General features: G+C 43.1%; 1 protein-coding gene across 2 annotated transcripts in view; it reads left to right on the forward strand.

The window, feature by feature from the left end:
• Positions 1 to 16201, forward strand: part of tarbp1 (TAR (HIV-1) RNA binding protein 1) — a 243973-nt gene extending 227772 nt beyond the window's left edge. For both annotated transcript variants that reach the window (XM_038815663.1, XM_038815672.1), the window contains one exon: positions 13072 to 16201. In XM_038815663.1, coding sequence (XP_038671591.1) covers positions 13072 to 13258 — 187 coding nt within the window. In that variant the 3' untranslated portion in view covers positions 13259 to 16201. The remainder of the gene's footprint in view (positions 1 to 13071) is intronic.
• The last annotated feature ends 1454 nt before the right edge of the window (positions 16202 to 17655 follow it).

Below are 17655 nucleotides of genomic sequence, written 5' to 3' on the forward strand. Positions count from 1 at the left end.
TAAACACTAGCCCAGCCAGCGACTCCTACATATCATTAAACACTCGGCAGGTCAAGTCAGCAGAGAGCAGAAAAGTAGAGATTGAAGTTTTAGGTCTTATCTCAGGTCATCGACCTGAGGCACTAACCCCTGTGTTGCTCTACATGCTGCTTAACCTAATGAGTTTTACCAGCATTTTATGCTTTTCGTTGAACAAATTATATTCACCGAGCAGAGGTATGAATCAATGTGATAAAAATGGCGCACGGGAGAAATTAAACCCCATCGTATTGTCCCCTTTTATGAATCTAATTTTAAGCCCATGCCTTAAGTTGCTCCTGGCTGTCCTCAGCAATATTTGCTGGCAGGGTTATGACTCAGCAGTCTCTGGACAAACAGCGTTGCTGGATGGAAAACTGGAAAGGTAATTTGAGTTCAGGCGATGTGTACGTCATGTACAATGGAAAAAGGAAGAGGTTAATTAGGCGGATAAAAATGGGGAATTTGACTTTCCAGAAAATAGATGTATGTGGACCATCTGCAAGCTTTAGTTATGCAAACAGCAGTTATCAACTCCCCCATTTATCCTACAAACACACTGTTTAGTAAACCTTTGAGAAGTCAATTTTTCACTTTTCCCACAAAATAGGCTTCCAAACCGGTAAAGGTGTGTTGTATCATGCTGATCTTTATTTATTTTTAATGCCCTCAATTTGTCTGAAATGCCAGGTTTTATTTCTTATGTTTTTGCACAATAAATATCCATATTTACCAGATTGTTTAAGTGAAGCCTTTACGTTCTTTTTCAATTAACAGCCATCGATCTCCAGCATTGGGTAATATTGCTATTGTGTTTTGGAGGTGCGATACTAGGGAGCACAGAGGTTTAAAACAGCGGAGCTTAGAACAAAGAGAATAAAGAAAATTACAGCACAGGAACAGGCCCTTCGGCCCTCCCAGCCTGCGCCGATCCAGATCCTTTATGTAAACCTGTTGCCTATTTTCCAAGGTCTACTTCTCTCTGTTCCCCACCCGTTCATATATCTGTCCAGATGCATCTTAAATGATGCTATCGTACCTGCCTCTACCACCTCTGCTGGTAAAGCATTCCAGGCACCCACCACCCTCTGCGTAAAAAACTTTCCACGCACATCTCCGTTAAACTTTTCCCCTCTCACCTTGAAATCGTGACCCCTTGTAATTGACACCCCCACTCTTGGAAAAAGCTTGTTGCTATCCACCCTGTCCATACCTCTCATAATTTTGTAGACCTCAATCAGGTCCCCCCGCAACCTCCGTCTTTCCAATGAAAACAATCCTAATCTACTCAATCTTTCTTCATAGCTAGCACCCTCCATACCAGGCAAACATCCTTGTAAATTTCCTCTGCACCCTCTCTAAAGCATCCACACCCTTCTGGTAATGTGGCGACCAGAACTGCACGCAGTATTCCAAATGTGGCCTAACCAAAGTCCTATACAACTGTAACATGACCTGCCGACTCTTGTACTCAATACCCCGTCTGATGAAGACAAGCATGCTGTATGCCTTCTTGGCCACTCTATCGACCTGCGTTGCCACCTTCAGGGTACAATGGACCTGAACTCCCAGATCTCTCTGTACATCAATTTTCCCCAGGACTCTTCCATTGACCATATAGTCTGCTCTTGAGTTAGATCTTCCAAAATGCATCACCTCGCATTTGCCTGGATTGAACTCCATCTGCCATTTCTCTGCCCAACTCTCCAATCTATCTATATTTTGCTGTATTCTCAGACAGTCCGCCTCGCTATCTGCAACTCCACCAATCTTAGTATCATCTGCAAACTTGCTCATCAGACCACTTATACCTTCGTCCAGATCATTTATGTATATCACAAACAACAGTGTTCCGAGCACGGATCCCTGTGGAACATCACCAGTCACCTTTCTCCATTTTGAGACACTCGCTTCCACCACGACTCTCTGTCTCCTTTTGCCCAGCCAGTTCTTTATCCATCTAGCTAGTACACCCTGAACCCCATACGACTTTACTTTTTCCATCAACCTGCCATGGGAAACTTTATCAAATGCTTTACTGAAGTCCATGTATATGACATCTACAGCCCTTCCCTCATCAATTAACTTTGTCACTTCCTCAAATAATTCTATTAGGTTTGTAAGACATGACCTTCCCTGCACAAAACCATGCTGCCCATCACTGATAAGTCTATTTTCTTCCAAATGTGAATAGATCCTATCCTTCAGTATCTTCTCCAACAGTTTGCCTACCACTGACGTCAAGCTCACAGGTCTATAATTCCCTGGATTATCCCTGCTACCCTTCTTAAACAGGGACAACATTAGCAATTCTTCAGTCCTCCGGGACCTCACACATGCTCAAGGATGCTGCAAAGGTATCTGTTAAGGCCCCAGCTATTTTGTCCCTCGCTTCCCTCAGTAACGTGGGATAGATCCCATCCGGTCCTGGGGACTTGTTCACCTTAATGCCTTTTAGAATACCCAAAACCTCCCCCTTCCTTATGCTGACATGACCTAGAGTATTTAAACATCCATCCCTAGCCTCAATATCCATTCCCTCTCCTTGGTGAATACCGATGCAAAGTACTCATTAAGAAGCTCACTCATTTCCTCTAACTCCATGCATAAATTCCCTCTTTTGTCTTTGAGTGGGCCAATCCTTTCTCTAGTTACCCTCTTGCTCCTTATATACGAATAAAAGGCTTTGGGATTTTCCTTAACCCTGTTAGCCAAAGATATTTCATGACCCCTTTTAGCCCTCTTTATTGCGCGTTTGAGATTTGTCCTACTTTCCCGATATTCCTCCAAAGCTTCATCAGTTTTGAGTCGCCTCGATCTTATGTATGCTTCCTTTTTCATCTTAGCTAGTCTCACAATTCCATGGTTCCCTAATCTTGCCATTTCTATCTTTCATTTTCACAGTAACATGTCTGTCCTGCACTCTAATCAACCTTTCCTTAAAAGACTCCCACATTTCAAATGTGGATTTACCCTTAAACAGCTGCTCCCAATCCACATTCCCGAGCTCCTGCCGAATTTTGTTATAGTTGGCCTTTCCCCAATTTAGCACTCCTCCTTTCGGACCACTCTTGTCCTTGTCCATGAGTATTCTAAAACTTACGGAATTGTGATCGCTATTCCAAAGTAATCACCGACTGAAACATCAACCACCTGGCCGTGCCCAGTATGGCCCCTTCCCGAGTTGGACTATTTACATACTGCTCTAAAAAACTCTCCTGGGTTCTCCTTACAAATTCTGCTCCATCTACGCCTCCAACACTACACAAATCCCATTCAATGTTGGGGAAGTTAAAATCTCCCATCACAACCACCCTATTGCTCTTACATTGTTCTATAATCTGTCTACATATTTGTACCTCTACTTCACGCTCGCTTTTGGGAGGCCTATAGTAAAGTCCCAACAATGTTACTGCATCCTTCCTATTTCTTAGCTCTATCCATATTGCCTCAGTGCTTGAATCCTCCATCGTGCCCTCCTTAATCACAGCTGTGATATCATCTCTGACCAGTAATGCAACTCCTCCACCTCTTTTACCTCCCTCTCTATCCCTCCTGAAGCATCTATACCCTGGGATATTTAGTTGACAGTCTTGCCCATCCCTCAACCAAGTCTCAGTAATACCAATAACATCATATTCCCTGGTACTAATCCAAGCCCTAAATTCATCTGCCTTACCTGCTACACTTCTCGCATTAAAACAAATGCATCTCAGACCACCTGTCCCTTTGCAATCATCATCTCTTCCATGTCTACTCTTCCCCTTAGTCACATTGAGTTTATTATCCAGTACCTTACTGGCTTTAGTTGCTGCTTCTTTACTGACCTCTAACTTCCTAATCTGGTTCCCATCCCCCTGCCACATTAGTTTAAAACCTCCCAACAGTGTTAGCAAAAGCACCCTCGAGGACATTGGTTCCAGTCCTGCCCAGGTGTAGACAATCCGATTTGTAATGGTCCCACTGCCCCCAGAACCGGTTCCAATGTCCCAAAAATCTGAACCCCTCCCTCCTGCACCATCTCTCAAGCCACGTATTCATTCTGACTATTCTTAAATTTCTACTCTGACTGTTTTGTGGCACTGGTAGCAATCCTGAGATTACTACCTTTGAGGTCCTACTTTTTAACTTATCTCCTAACTCCATAAATTCTGATTGTAGGACCTCATCCCGTTTTTTACCTATATCGTTGGTGCCTATATGCACCACGACAACTGGCTGTTCACCCTCCCCCTTCAGTATGTCCTGCAGCTGATCTGAGACATCCCTGACCCGTGCACCCGGGAGGCAACATACCATTCGGGAGTCTCGTTTTCGACCACAGAAACGCCTGTCTACTCTCCTTACGATTGAATCCCCTATAACTATAGCCCTGCCAGTCTTTTTCCCGCCCTTCTGTGCAGCAGAGCCAGCCACGGTGCCATGAGCCTGGCTACTACTGCCTTCCCCTGGTGAGTCATCTCCCCCAACAGTATCCAAAACGGTATACCTGTTTTGGAGGGAGATGACCGCAGCGGACACCTGCACTGCCTTCCTGCTCTTTCTCTGCCTTTTGGTCACCCATTCCCTGTCTCCCTCACCAATCCTAATCTGCGGTGTGACCAACTCACTGAACGTGCTATCCACGACCTCCTCAGCATCGCGAATGCTCCAAAGTGAGTCCATCCGCAGCTCCAGAGCCGTCATGCGGTCTAACACTTCCCGCGCATGAAGGAGTCAGGGGCATCGGCTGCGTCCCTGAACTCCCACATTGAGCACTGTTTTCTGCGTGAGGACTGACGTCACTTCCGGTGAATACGTTAATACAACAGAGCCTCACTCGAGCTGATAAGAATGAATGCAATTACATGACATTTCCTCCTCCCTTAAATTGAACATCCCCAACAAGTTCAACATGAACAATAGTCAATATATCAGACAGTCTGGAGGTCGTCGCTCTTGGAACGGTTGATGCAAACCTCTTGAAGTCTCATCACACCGGTGGTAACCTATAGCGTTTCCGTCTTTGCACTAGCGTCATTGGTGTTTGGTTAACTGGCGTTGAATATGAACTAGAGGTTGTCCCTGTGTCTGATCGGAAGGTGAGGTGTTGCATTCCTCAAAAGTGTCCATTAGTGTTGGGGTTGTAGGAACGGTCAAGTCATGGCTTTGTAGGGTTGAACCTGGATTTTCCACAGGCCCCAATTCTGTTCTTCCAACCAGGTCTGCATGTATCTTCCAGATAACATCATCTCTGGTCTGGTCCAGTTTGTGCAAGGCTTGTGACAGGAATCCAATTCTCCCCTGTGGAGTCATTCCTAGCCAAAACCCCTTGTCCTTGATGGGAAACTCTAAGCTTTGCCATGCTGTCCTGCTGTTCCACTTGTACTGGCTGTTGCTGTTGTACGGTCTCTTTAGTTTTTGGAGGTTTCAATATATCAAACACAGTTGTTTTTCAGCATTAGTAATGCAGGGGAGGTCTTGGTTGTAGAACGTTCTGCTAGGCCATTCGTAGCAGGGTGGTACACTGTGGTATTTATATGTTGAATACCATTCTCTTGTAAGAAATGTTTGAATTCTTATGAAACAATTTTAGGTCCATTGTCGTTTACCAGTTGTTCAGGGAATCCAAAACGATTGAACACTTCTCCTAGCTCCTCAATAATCTTCTCTGATGAGGTAGATTTCATCACAGTGATCTCTGGCCACTTGGTGTGAGCATCGACCGTTTCAAAGAACATATGTCCTTTAAAAGGTCCTGCAAAATCAACATTGCCAAGCCTCTTCAGGCCATTCCCATGGATACAGTGGTGCTAAGGCTGGCAGGTTTATTACCTTCACACAGGAAGCACATGTTCTAGCTTTGTCTTCAATTTCTGCATCCAATTCAGGCCACCAGAAATAACGTCTCGCTATTTCCTTCAGGTATACAACTCTGCAATAGCCCTCATGTAGCTTCTCTCCCATCTGTTTCCTCAATGGTGGCGGGATAATCACACTAGTCCCCCATAGAAGACATCCTGACTGTACTTACAGCTCCAATCTCCTAGAGTAGCCGGGTTTCAGGTTAGCTGCTAGTTCCGCAGTCTTTCCTCGTAATACCATGTCAGTCACTCTTGAGAGTATCGGATCACTCACTTGTTTTAAAGTGATTGGTGTGATATCTACTTGTTCAAAGTAGAAGATATTTTCATTTGAGCAGTCTGACTAACTGCCTGGCAGTGGTAATCTTGCAAGTCCATCAGCATTATCATGTAGACTTGACTGTCGGGGCTTAATGGTATAAGTATGTGCTGACATAAGCAATGCCCAGCTTTGCATTCTACTTAACGACAAGTGACCGATTTCCGTTGAGAACAACCAGGGAACAAAGTCTGCTGATCAAACCCCTTAACAAGTTCCAAAACTTGTGTGGTCCAAAAATAGTAGCTAATGGACGATGGTCCGTCAACAATGTGAACTTTCTTTCATACAGGAATTGATGGGATTTCTTTACTCCAAAAATGATCCCTAATGCTCCCCTTTCAATCTGGGCCTAGTTACTTTCAGCTTTGTTCAAGAAGCAAAAGCACCCGATGACACGATGTGAGAGACCACTGCTCCTACACCATAAGGAGATGCATCACAAGCTAACTGTGAGAATAACGCAGGATCAAAGTGCGGGAGAATTTCAGATTTAAGTAATGCTTCTTTGGCTTGCACAAAAGCGTTATTGCATTAAAACTTCCACTTCCTGTTCTGGCAAAGGGGTTATGTAATGGTTTCAGAATTGTTGCCAAGTTTGCGACAAATCTTCCAGAAGAGTTCAACAATCCCAGGAAGGAACATAACTGGTTAATATTCTGAGGTGCAGGCACCTCTGTCATGACCTTCACCTTTGAAGGAGATTTGTGAAGGCCAGTGGCGTCAATCACATGTCCCAAAAGGTGGATTGGAAAAACTCACACTTGTTCTTACAGACTGTCAGACCAAAATCTCCCAATCTCTGGAGTGTGGCATCCAGATTTCGAAGGTGTTCCTCTTCATCTCTTCCAGTGACTAGGATGTCATCCAGATAGCACTGGACTCTGCTTGGTCCACTCAAGATCTGATCCATTGCTCTTTGCAATGCAGGAGCTGACGTGATATCAAACGGTAATCTTCGGTACCAGAGCAAACCATAATGTGCCACAATTGTCAGGAGTTCCTGTGACCTCTTGTCTACATTCATCTGTAAGTAAGCTTGGCTCAGATCAATTATGCTGAAATGTTCACCCCCTATCAATCCTGCTAACAAATCATCAATGTAAGGGAGTGGGTACTGTTCAACACATAATACTGGACTTTTAAGTCCCTGCAAACCCTTACAGATCCATCCATCTTGATAACTGGAACTATTGTGTGGTCCATTCACTGATGCTGATTCCAGACTTCACAAGTCGCTCTTGAATCAGCCTCCACTTTTGACCTAATAGCATTTGGTACAGATCTTGCCTTCACGCATTTTGTTTGACTTCTTTTATTTTCAGTTTAACTGTAATATCTTTTATGCTGCCTAATTCCCCATTGAACACAACAGTGTGCTTTTAAAGTCTTCATGAGGCCGGATTCTCCATTGGTGGTCATGTTGACTTCGGCCCAGTTCAGTCGAATCTTCTCCAGCCATGTTTGATCAATCAATGCTGGATAGTTTGCCTTTATTTCATGTAGAAACAAATCTGCTCTTCGCCTATTATTTAAACAGGTACTCGAGTGCGACCCTTCAGTGAAACCACTTCTCCTGTGTATGTCTTCAGCATTACCCTTGACAGCCTTAAGGGAATATGTTTAAATTTTTCCTTGTAGACAGTCTCTGGCACCAATGAGACTGTTACCCCAGTGTCAACTTCCATCCTTACTGGCTGCCCATCCAGCAGTGGAGTGACCCAGTATCAGTGTGTAGTACCAGCAATGGGTGGTACATTCGGTGGCCTCCTCTGACTGAGCCACTTCATTTTTCTTGACCCTTTTATATGGCATGGACATTCTTCCTTTTATTACGTTTAGATGCTGCCTTGGTTTGTTTTTTTCTTCCTGCAGGTTCACTTTGTGTCCTTTTTTCTACAGCTTCGACACACTATGTCTTTACACCAACATTTCACAGCCGAATGCCCTGCCTTTGCACAACAGTACATGTACGAATCTCGAGATTCTTGGGTGTTGATTCAACAGCCACATTTTGTATTTGAGTACACAAACTATACTACTGAGCTTCCTTTGCAGCCAGCTCCATAGAAACAGTGATTTCTATAGGCTCCTGCAGAGAAAGATTACTCTCAGTTAGCAAACGTTTCTATCGCTTTGTTGTGTCGACCACAAACTGATCTGTCCCGAATAGTGTCATTCAGCACACCTCCGAACTCATAATATTATGCAAGTCTTTTAAGTGTAGCCATAAATTACGTGATTGACTGCCCCTCTTGGTTTCTTTCATGTAATCTAAAATGCTCTGCAATCACCAAGGGTATTTGCAAAAGATGTGCTTGCAAAATATCTACAATCTGCTTGTACGTCTTAATGCCTGGCTTATCAGTTTGCATAGAATTAAGATTAAATGTTTTTCCTCCCATCAGAAAAGTGGGTATCATAATATCTTCAGTCCTATTCTCTCTCATTTGTAAGTTAGAATAGTTACGTCCATAATTTAGCTACAATTTTGTACATTGTGTTATTCGAAAGAAGGGAGAAAGACTTGGATTCACAAAGTGTCTTTCACTGTCAAAACGCCCGAGACCTCTCAGCCAATAATGTACCTTTCGAAGTGTAGTCACTTCAAAATATAAGATTGCGGCAAACGATTTGTGCACAGGAAATTTGCCTACCAACAGCAATGAGACAATGGTCAGATAATCTTTGATGTTGGTCGAAGGATAAATATTGGCCTGTGTATGTCCTGAAAAAAATCCCAGGAGCAGAAATATTAGAAATACAGTAAATTATAAAATTTGAAAAAATGTTTAAAAGGATTACTGGGAAGAGGCTTATTCTAAAACATCATTACTGCTTGTCCAGGCCTGGTCTTGCTTCTTGTGACATATTAGAGGATTATTCCTTCAAACATAGAGTCAAATAGGTGGATGTGGTCACTTTAATAATCAGTTAAACCACGTAGCTTCTTTCAACATTGATTTTTGTGCTTCTAAAAGTTCTTTTTTTTGGCCATTTCTTGATATCTGTAGAGTTTATAAGCTCATAAGGTTTAGGAGCAGAATTAGACCATTTGGCCCATCGATTCTGCTCCGCCATTCGATCATGGCTGATCTCATCCTGGCCTTAACTCCACCATCCTGCCCATTCTCCATAACCCTTCATCCCGTTACCAATTAAAAATCTGCCTTAACTCCTCCTTAAATTTACTCACTGTCCCAGCATCCACCGCACTCTGGGGTAGCAAATTCCACAGATTCACGATCCTTTAGGAGAAGTAGTTTCTCCCCATCTCTGTTTTAAATTTGCTACCTCTTATCCTAAGACTGTGACCTCTGTTCTAGAATGACCCACAAGAGGAAGCATCCACTCCATGTCTACTTTATCCATACCTTTTATCATCTTGTATACTTCAGTTTGACCTCCCTTCATTATTCTAAACTCCAGAGAGTATAGGCCTAAACTGTTCAATCTCTTATCATATGACAAACCCCTCATCTCTGGAATCAATCTAGTGAACCTCCTCTGAACTGCCTCCAATGCCACTACATCTTTCCTCAACGAAGGTGACCAAAACTTTATAGTAATTTTAGGTTGTATATATGTTTACAATTCATCTCCATAGTAGCACATTTCCTGTATTAATGTTTTGGGTCAATCATCGACCTGAAATGTTCAACTCTGTTCCTCTCCACAGATGCTTCCTAACCTCTAGGGTATTTCCAACGTTTATTGTTTAAATAGCAAAGGAGCATAGGACCAGGACGGAGTAGGCCCTTGGATCCATTGAGCCTGCCCCACCATTCAATTAGATTTTGGCTGACCATCTATCTCAACGCTACTTCCTGCACTACCTCCACATGCCTTGATGTTGTTAGTATCCAGAAATTCCACAACCCTCTGGGGGTTGAGAATTCCAAAGATTCGCAACTCTCTTTGACTGAAGAAATTCTTCCTCATCTCAGTCTTAAACGACCTACTCCTGATCCTGCGATTATGGCTGGAATTCTCATGGATTCTCTGTTCCCACCAGCAGCGAAGTCCCGTCCATGGATTTTGAAGTAGAGTGAAGTGGCTTCAATGGAAATTCCATTGACGAGCGGCAGGAAGAGAGAATCCAGCCGCCAGAGAACGGCGCTGAGAAAAACACGCTGGGGACCAGAGAATCCAGCCCCATGTCCCTTGCTTTTAAACTCAACAACCAGAGAAAACATTTTCTCCACATCCACCCTGTCACGCCCGCTAAGAAATTAGCAATTTTCAATGAGGCCCCCCTCATTCTTCAAAGTTTTAGGGAACTCAAACCCAATCTCCTCAATCTCACCTCATACGACAACCCTGCCTTCTCCGAGTTTAATCTAGTGAACCTCCTCTATGGCAAGTATGTCTTCCTTTAGCATCTTTTATGTGATTCTGTTCTGCATTCATTTATTACAAATGTATCTGGAGACTTAAGACACAGACAGAGAGAAGATTTTATTTTCAAGCCTGCATCCCATTTAAACCATGTGGGTAGCTATATGAATTTAATGCAATTGAAAGCGCTTGCTTCACAGTAACTGCAGTGGGAATTCAGAGGTGGCAGTGGCACAATGGTAATGTCACTGGGCTAGTAATTCAGAGGCCCAGGCTTACGCACCAGGGGTGTGTTCAAATCCCACCAAGGCAGCTGGTGAAAATTTAAAATTCAATTAATAAATCTGTAATTAAAAGCCATTGCTGGTCTCCGTAATAGTGGCCATGCCCTTGATTTTCCTCCTTGAGGTGGGGAGGGGGGTGTTGGTAAAATTCCCAATTTGTCCTGCCCACCTTGAGACAAAGTGCCCCCAAAGACCAAATTGTCATTGCTGTGGGGGGTGGATGTCATCTGGGGTTGGCCCAGCCGAGCCGGGAAGAAGTGTGGAGGCAGCAAGAATAGTTACCGGGTTTGGAAGCAGGCTGTTTTAAAGGGCCCCCTCTGTGCTGAAAATAAAAATGCAACGGCCCTGCATCCCTCACCCCTCACTTCCCCATCACTTTTCAAACACCTCATCATCCCCGCACACGCCCATAGAATCCTACAGTGCAGAGGGAAGCCATTCAGCCCATCGGGTCTGCAACAACCATCCGAAAAAGCAATCTACCAAGGCCCCATCCCCACCACCCCGTAACCTAACCTACACATTTTAGCACATTGAGGGGCAATTTAGCATGGCCAATCCACCTAACGTGCACATATTTGGACTGTGGGAGGAAACAGGTACCCGGAGTAAAAACACGCAGCAGGAATGGGGAGAACATTCAAACTCCACAGTCATCCAAGGTCGGAATCAAACCAGGGTCCCTAGTGCTGTAGGGCAACAGTGCTAACCACTGTGCTGGTCTCCCATTCCCCCTCTGCTGAGTATTCATAATGAAACTTGGTTGAGAAGCCAGGCAGCTCTTAGAACATTAGAACACCTGTTCTCCAGAGGGAATATTGTTTGATAGCCGAGCTCGCAGATCTTTCCTGTCAATTTCACAATGTTTGTTTGCACAAGTTAAGTGGTTTCAAGGGTTTGTGGTTTTTGGCACTTCAAAGAACTTGGATGATACTTTTATTAGTAGTGCTGAGTTTATTTTTCAAACAACGAAAATTATCAATGATTTACTTTAGAAAAAAAATGTTTTCACGCACCCTACTCTTGGCTTCATTAGTTCTAGAAAATATGTAGTCGGTCAGTGGGCATGGAAGTGCCATAGCTTGGCATTGGGCATTAGGGGTGGGTAGAAGGGTATGGGGGCATGCGGATCTTTTGAACTTGCCTTTTAAAAGGTTCCCCCCATGCAGACTAGGGTTTACCTCGAGGCGGTGAACCACGACTCTTTAAAGACCTGGCCCAACTGAACGTGATGATCAGCCATAATCATAATGAACAGCGGAGCAGGTTCGAAGAGCCGAATGGCCTCCTCCTGCTTCTATTTTCTATGTTTCTGTGTAACTCCATGGAAATTGCAGGGGAGCAGGACATGCCTATCTCCGCAATGAAGCCAGCCAGGACAGGAGTGCCAGATGTGGGCTATTGACAGAACCAGTCCGCACCCTTTAAAGGCACTGCCTAAAATCAGTCAGCCTGGGAATGGGATCTGGAATCCGAACTCGGCCATCATTTTTAAAGGGCTTCCAAGTCAGTCTAACTTGGTGAAAATTCAGGCCCATGACTCTTATCATTGATAATTGTAAGAACACATCTGGTTCACTAATGTCCTTTAGGGAAGGAAACTTGCCATCCTTACCCGGTCTGGCCTACATGTGACTCCAGATCCACAGCAATCTGGTTGGCTCATAGTGCCCTATTGTTTGTCAACGTGCAGTAATCACTAAGCCAGGCCAGAGCTTCTGCAGTGGCTAAATGGAGCTCTCTGAGCCCACCGCTGAATTCTGTCAGGATGCCACGTAGCATCTGGAGTTGAAACTATATCACTGTTCCTTCACTATTGCTGTGTAATAGTCCCTCCCTAACAGCACCCTGGGTTTACCTACGCCACATGGACAGCAAGGGTTCAAGAAAATGGCTTGCCATCACCTTCTCAAAGACAACTAGGAGTGGGCAACAAATGCTGTCCTCGTCAGTATTGCTCACAGCCCATGGATGATTTGTTTCAATGCCAAAATAAGATAATATTGCAATTTGTGCACCATCAAATCAGATGTTTTCATAGAATAAAATTGAAGAATTTCTTCAAACATCAATATTTCTGCATAATTTTCAAATATAAAAATCACACTTTAGAACTGTGGAAATCAGTATTTTAACTTGTGATAGTTAAGCTGTAGGATGTCTGTCTGCTGCTTCAAGACTTTCGTCCTCTGAATTTTTTAGATTAAAGCTTTGAGAAGTCTAGCAATTTAATTTTCCACGGCTTACATGTTCAATTTTGTCTCCCTAGGAATGAACGAGAGGGAATTCCAGCCAATTTTATCCAGTACCTTGATGTGTGTGTGGAGATCCCACAGTGTGGTATCATCCGATCACTCAATGTTCATGTTAGTGGAGCTTTGCTCATGTGGGAGTACACACGGCAACAGATGATGAAGCAAGCTGTGAGACCAGAAACAGAGACTGCACAAAAGTGAAAATTAAAGATTGCTTCTTGTTAACTTGTGTGCTGTTACTTGTGAGTCAATAACGCTGTGCTGCTGTGAGCAAGCATCTCAGGAGGATTTCTACAAATCCTTAGATAATCTGGTGAAAATAAAGTGCTTTCTGGAATTTTCGCTGGAAGCACTAAGCCGTGGACTGCTTTGGATGTACAAAGCCAAATGATTGGACTTCTTGTATCATTTTAATATTTATGTCAAAATAATATTTTTTTACAACATCATTTCCTCCTGGATAGCAATATGGGAATGGGAGTAGGCCATCCAACCCTTTGAGCTTGTTCCATCGGTTAATTGCATCATGACTGATGTTTCACCATTTAAGACCTTGGCCGAACACAAAATCTCGCAATCTCAGTTTTTGTATTTTCAGTTGTCCTACTTCAACAGCTCTTTGAGAGGAGAAAAGTGTTGCGGAGATTTCCACTACCATTTGTGCGGAAAGGTGCTTCCTGGCTTCACTATTCAACAGCCGAGCTCTAATTATGTCCCCTTATTCTGGACTTTCCTACCAGACAAAATAGTTTCTCTCTGATACGATGTTTTTGAGTAACAAGTTATGAACTAGACTTGCACAACAGTTGCTGCCCTCATTATCTTTTGAGTGAACCTCACTACCAGGAACCTGCTTTTTATAAAACAGTGTAAAAGAAGGTAACTATTAGTGATACTACTTTAACGTATGTATTTACCCATCGAGTTTCTCTGACTTTTTTGCAGCATGTTTTAAAGCACAAATGTTCATTTCCAGAAGATTATAATTGAAAGGCAGCAAAATTATGTTAAACTTGTATAGGATCTTGGTTAGACCGTCGTTGGAATACTGTGAAGTCTTGTTTGCAATTTTATAAAACGATATAACAGTTCTGGAGAAGATCCAAGAAAGATTTACTCGTATGTTATGGGAACAGACAGAGAGGTTGTCCCTAACAGGAAAGATTGAACAGCCTCTTTTCTCTAGCAGGAGAAGGCTGAAGGACTGTCCGAGATATGTTGAGATGCGTTAAAAGACCTCCCAAGGTGGTGCAGTGGTTAGCACTGCCGCCTTGCGGCGCAAATGACCCAGGTTTGATCCCAACCCCGTGTCGCTGTCCGTGTGAAGTTTGCACATTCTCCTCGTGTCTGCTTTGGTCTCACCCCCACAATCCCAAAGATGTGCAGGGTAGGTGGATCGGCCACTCTAAATTGCCCTTTAATTGGGAAATAAAATTGAGTACAAAATTAAAAGAAATTACTTTATCCAGTGAGTGGTTAGAAGGTGCAGCTTGCCAACATCACAGTAGTTGAGGGTATAGATGCCGATGAAGGGAAAGCTTAACACACAGGGAAGAAAGGTATGGAAGAATTTGTTACTGGGGTTAGCGAAAGGGCGCGGAGGAGGCTCCGTAAAAACACAAACACTGGAATAGAAGCGTTGGACTAAATGATCTGCTTTTGTACTGTGAATATTTTGTTTTGTCAAAAATGATCACCAAAGAAGCATCACTGTTTTCTACAGGATAATGGTGATTTTCCTTGGCTGACACCTTCAGCTGCTCGAGTGGTAACCAAAATATTACGACTTGCAACGAAAGTGGCTGATTATGTCCGGAAATCTTTGCGCATTACTTTCAGTGAGTGACTTTGATGTGTAGTCTGTAGTCACTGTTATGGAGCCAAATTGCAGGTTGAGAGGGTTCAACGGGTAGCTTTGTGGACAAGTTCAGTTACCTTCACTCGCACCTCCCATTCTCATTAAGGTGTTTTGCACTAAAACTAGGTGGCTCAGTTTCATTGATGTTAATTCAACCCCCTGACACCTACTGGCCCAGAATTCTTTACAACCACTTTAACTTCTAGAGGGAGTCCCCATGGGGTTAGGTGGCACAGTGGGTTAACATTCAGTACTTTCAGCTCTCGGACCGGGATTTGGATCCAGGATCTGGGCTGACAGGATGAAAATCCATTTGCTAGAAAGGTGATATGTGAATTAAACTCCTAATGGTGTGCTCCTACAGTACAGGACTGTTGCTAAGCAGAGCTGTAGTATTGACTGGGGTAAGGTGATTAAGCCATAGTCCACAAAATACCATAGCCACCTCTCTCCGTTGGAAAGTAACAATTGGTTATATGTAGCTTGAAGGGCCTTCATGAACTGTCACAGCGAATGAACCCATGCCATTGGCAATGTTCTGCATCAACTCTAGCCAACTGAGCAAACCGGCCCCTGACTGGAGTAGGGAATGAAGATGTCTCACAAAATAATTGGGGATTAATTTAGAGCTTGGTGTTCAGGCAAATAAAAATTAAGATGTACTTGAATGAGATGTAATCACATTTGATCTATGATGGCCTGATCCTGATATTTAAAGACCAAACCAAACAGTGTTCCATTTCACAGCATTAACCTCCCTCATTCGAGCAGAAGATTTTTTAAAAATAAGTATTTATTAAAAAAATTATATTCCCTGTTTAAAATCAGTGTTGGAGTTTTATCAAGGTTTCCAGATTCAAAACTTTTTTTTCATATCTGCTTTTAATTTTCTCGAATTAATTGAAGTTTATCCGTTCGCAATTAGAGTCCAAGTCATTGCAGACCCAAAGTAGGCCATTCAGCCCATTGAATCTATGCCGGCCCTCTGTAAAGCAATCCATTTAGTCCCAATTGACAATCGGCAAACTGGAAATGAAAATGGACAAATTTGATACGTGTATAGTGTTTAAGTTAAAATTGCATTTTAGATTAATTTGACTACATCTTTTAAAATCCAGATCCAATGTGCCCCACAGTATTTGTACAGAAACACTGAGAATTCAGTGTGAAATTTAAAAATATTTTTCATGAACTGAGTTGAATGTTTAAAATCTAGCCAGTTTTATATTCTTTACAGTTTCACAAATGCAGGCTTCAATATATAATAAATAATTTGAATGAATTGATGATGGTGTTGTCTCAAAAGTATTTTGTGAACATTTAAAAAAATAAATTTAGAGTACTCGATTCTTTTTTTTTCCAATTAAGGGGCAATTTACCGTGGCCAATTCACCTATCCTGCACATCTTTTTGGGTTGTGGGGGTGAGACCCACGCAGATACTGGGAGAATGTGCAAACGCCACATGGACAGTGACCCGGGTCTGGGATCGAACCCGGGTCCTCGCCGCTGTGAAGCAGCTGTGTAAACCACTGTGCCGCCCTGTGCCTATTTATTTTTGACTTTCATTGCTGAGCCCAGAGGAATCGTGCCTTTCTGAAGTGTTTGTGGCCATTGATTAGAATGAGTTTGACTATCCGCTCAGGCTCACAGTGGGCCTCACAGACTGCCTGAAATTGAAAGGTCTCACTGAGGTACAACTCCTGTGTGGAAATGGAAAGACTACAATGAGTAAGGGTCGCTCTTCTATCAATGATATTAATGGGGGTCAATATGGCACACTATTAAGCTGCTGTACTGTCCCCACCCAAAAAGATCAATGTATGAATTAATTTCCCTGAGAATGTGTCAATCTTGCTCAATTCTAAGCCTGCCTACTACAGAGAGGTGGCCATTTTGTACTGACATATATATTGATTTGATCACCAGACACCTCTTATTTACACTGGAGAATTGGACTGACTGAATTGTAATTTAAAATGAGCTAATTGCTTCAGTCAGCAAAGTGGCTCTCGCTGAAATGCTCAGCAGGTCTCTGGCCATCTGTGACTGCACAAATTGACAATTTAATTTATATTTTTCCTTGCGAGGAAAGTATTTCACACTGAAAGTACAGCCTGACCCTTCAATGCAGTGGCACTTACTTTTTAGTGTGCATTGCTGGGCCGAATTCATCTCTCCTGTTCTTCAACAGACTTCAAAGTAATGGATGTGACAAAAACTATAATGTTCTATTCGCCAACACTGATGGCACTCAGCTCATTCGGTGAAAAGTTCACCAAAATTAAATACAATAAGGATAAAAGTACTCTTGTTCAGCGCCTTTCTTAACAGTAGCAGGTCACAAAGCCAAAACACATCTGGAATATGGTAGCCGTCATGGGGCCAAATGCAGCAACCAAGTTGTGCAAACAAGGTCCCTCAAAAAGCAATGATAAATATCTAGGTCATCTATTGTTTAATCATGTTAATTTGAGTGTTAGAAATTGGAGAGGCCACTGGACGAGCTTGTTGCTCTTCACTCGTGTTTTAGGATCTTTTATACCAACCTAAGAGAGAAACAGAGTCCCAAATTGAATGCCTTATCAGAAAAATAGCACAGAGGTGGCACAATAGCACTGTGGGTAGCACTGTTGCTTCACAGCGCCAGGGGCCCGGGTTCGATGCCAGGCTTGGGTCACTGTCTCTGCGGAATCACACGTTCTTCCTACTTGTGACACTGATAAAGATTATTATGTAGC

This window comes from Scyliorhinus canicula, chromosome 1 (assembly GCF_902713615.1).
Source record: "Scyliorhinus canicula chromosome 1, sScyCan1.1, whole genome shotgun sequence".
NCBI lineage: Eukaryota > Metazoa > Chordata > Chondrichthyes > Carcharhiniformes > Scyliorhinidae > Scyliorhinus > Scyliorhinus canicula.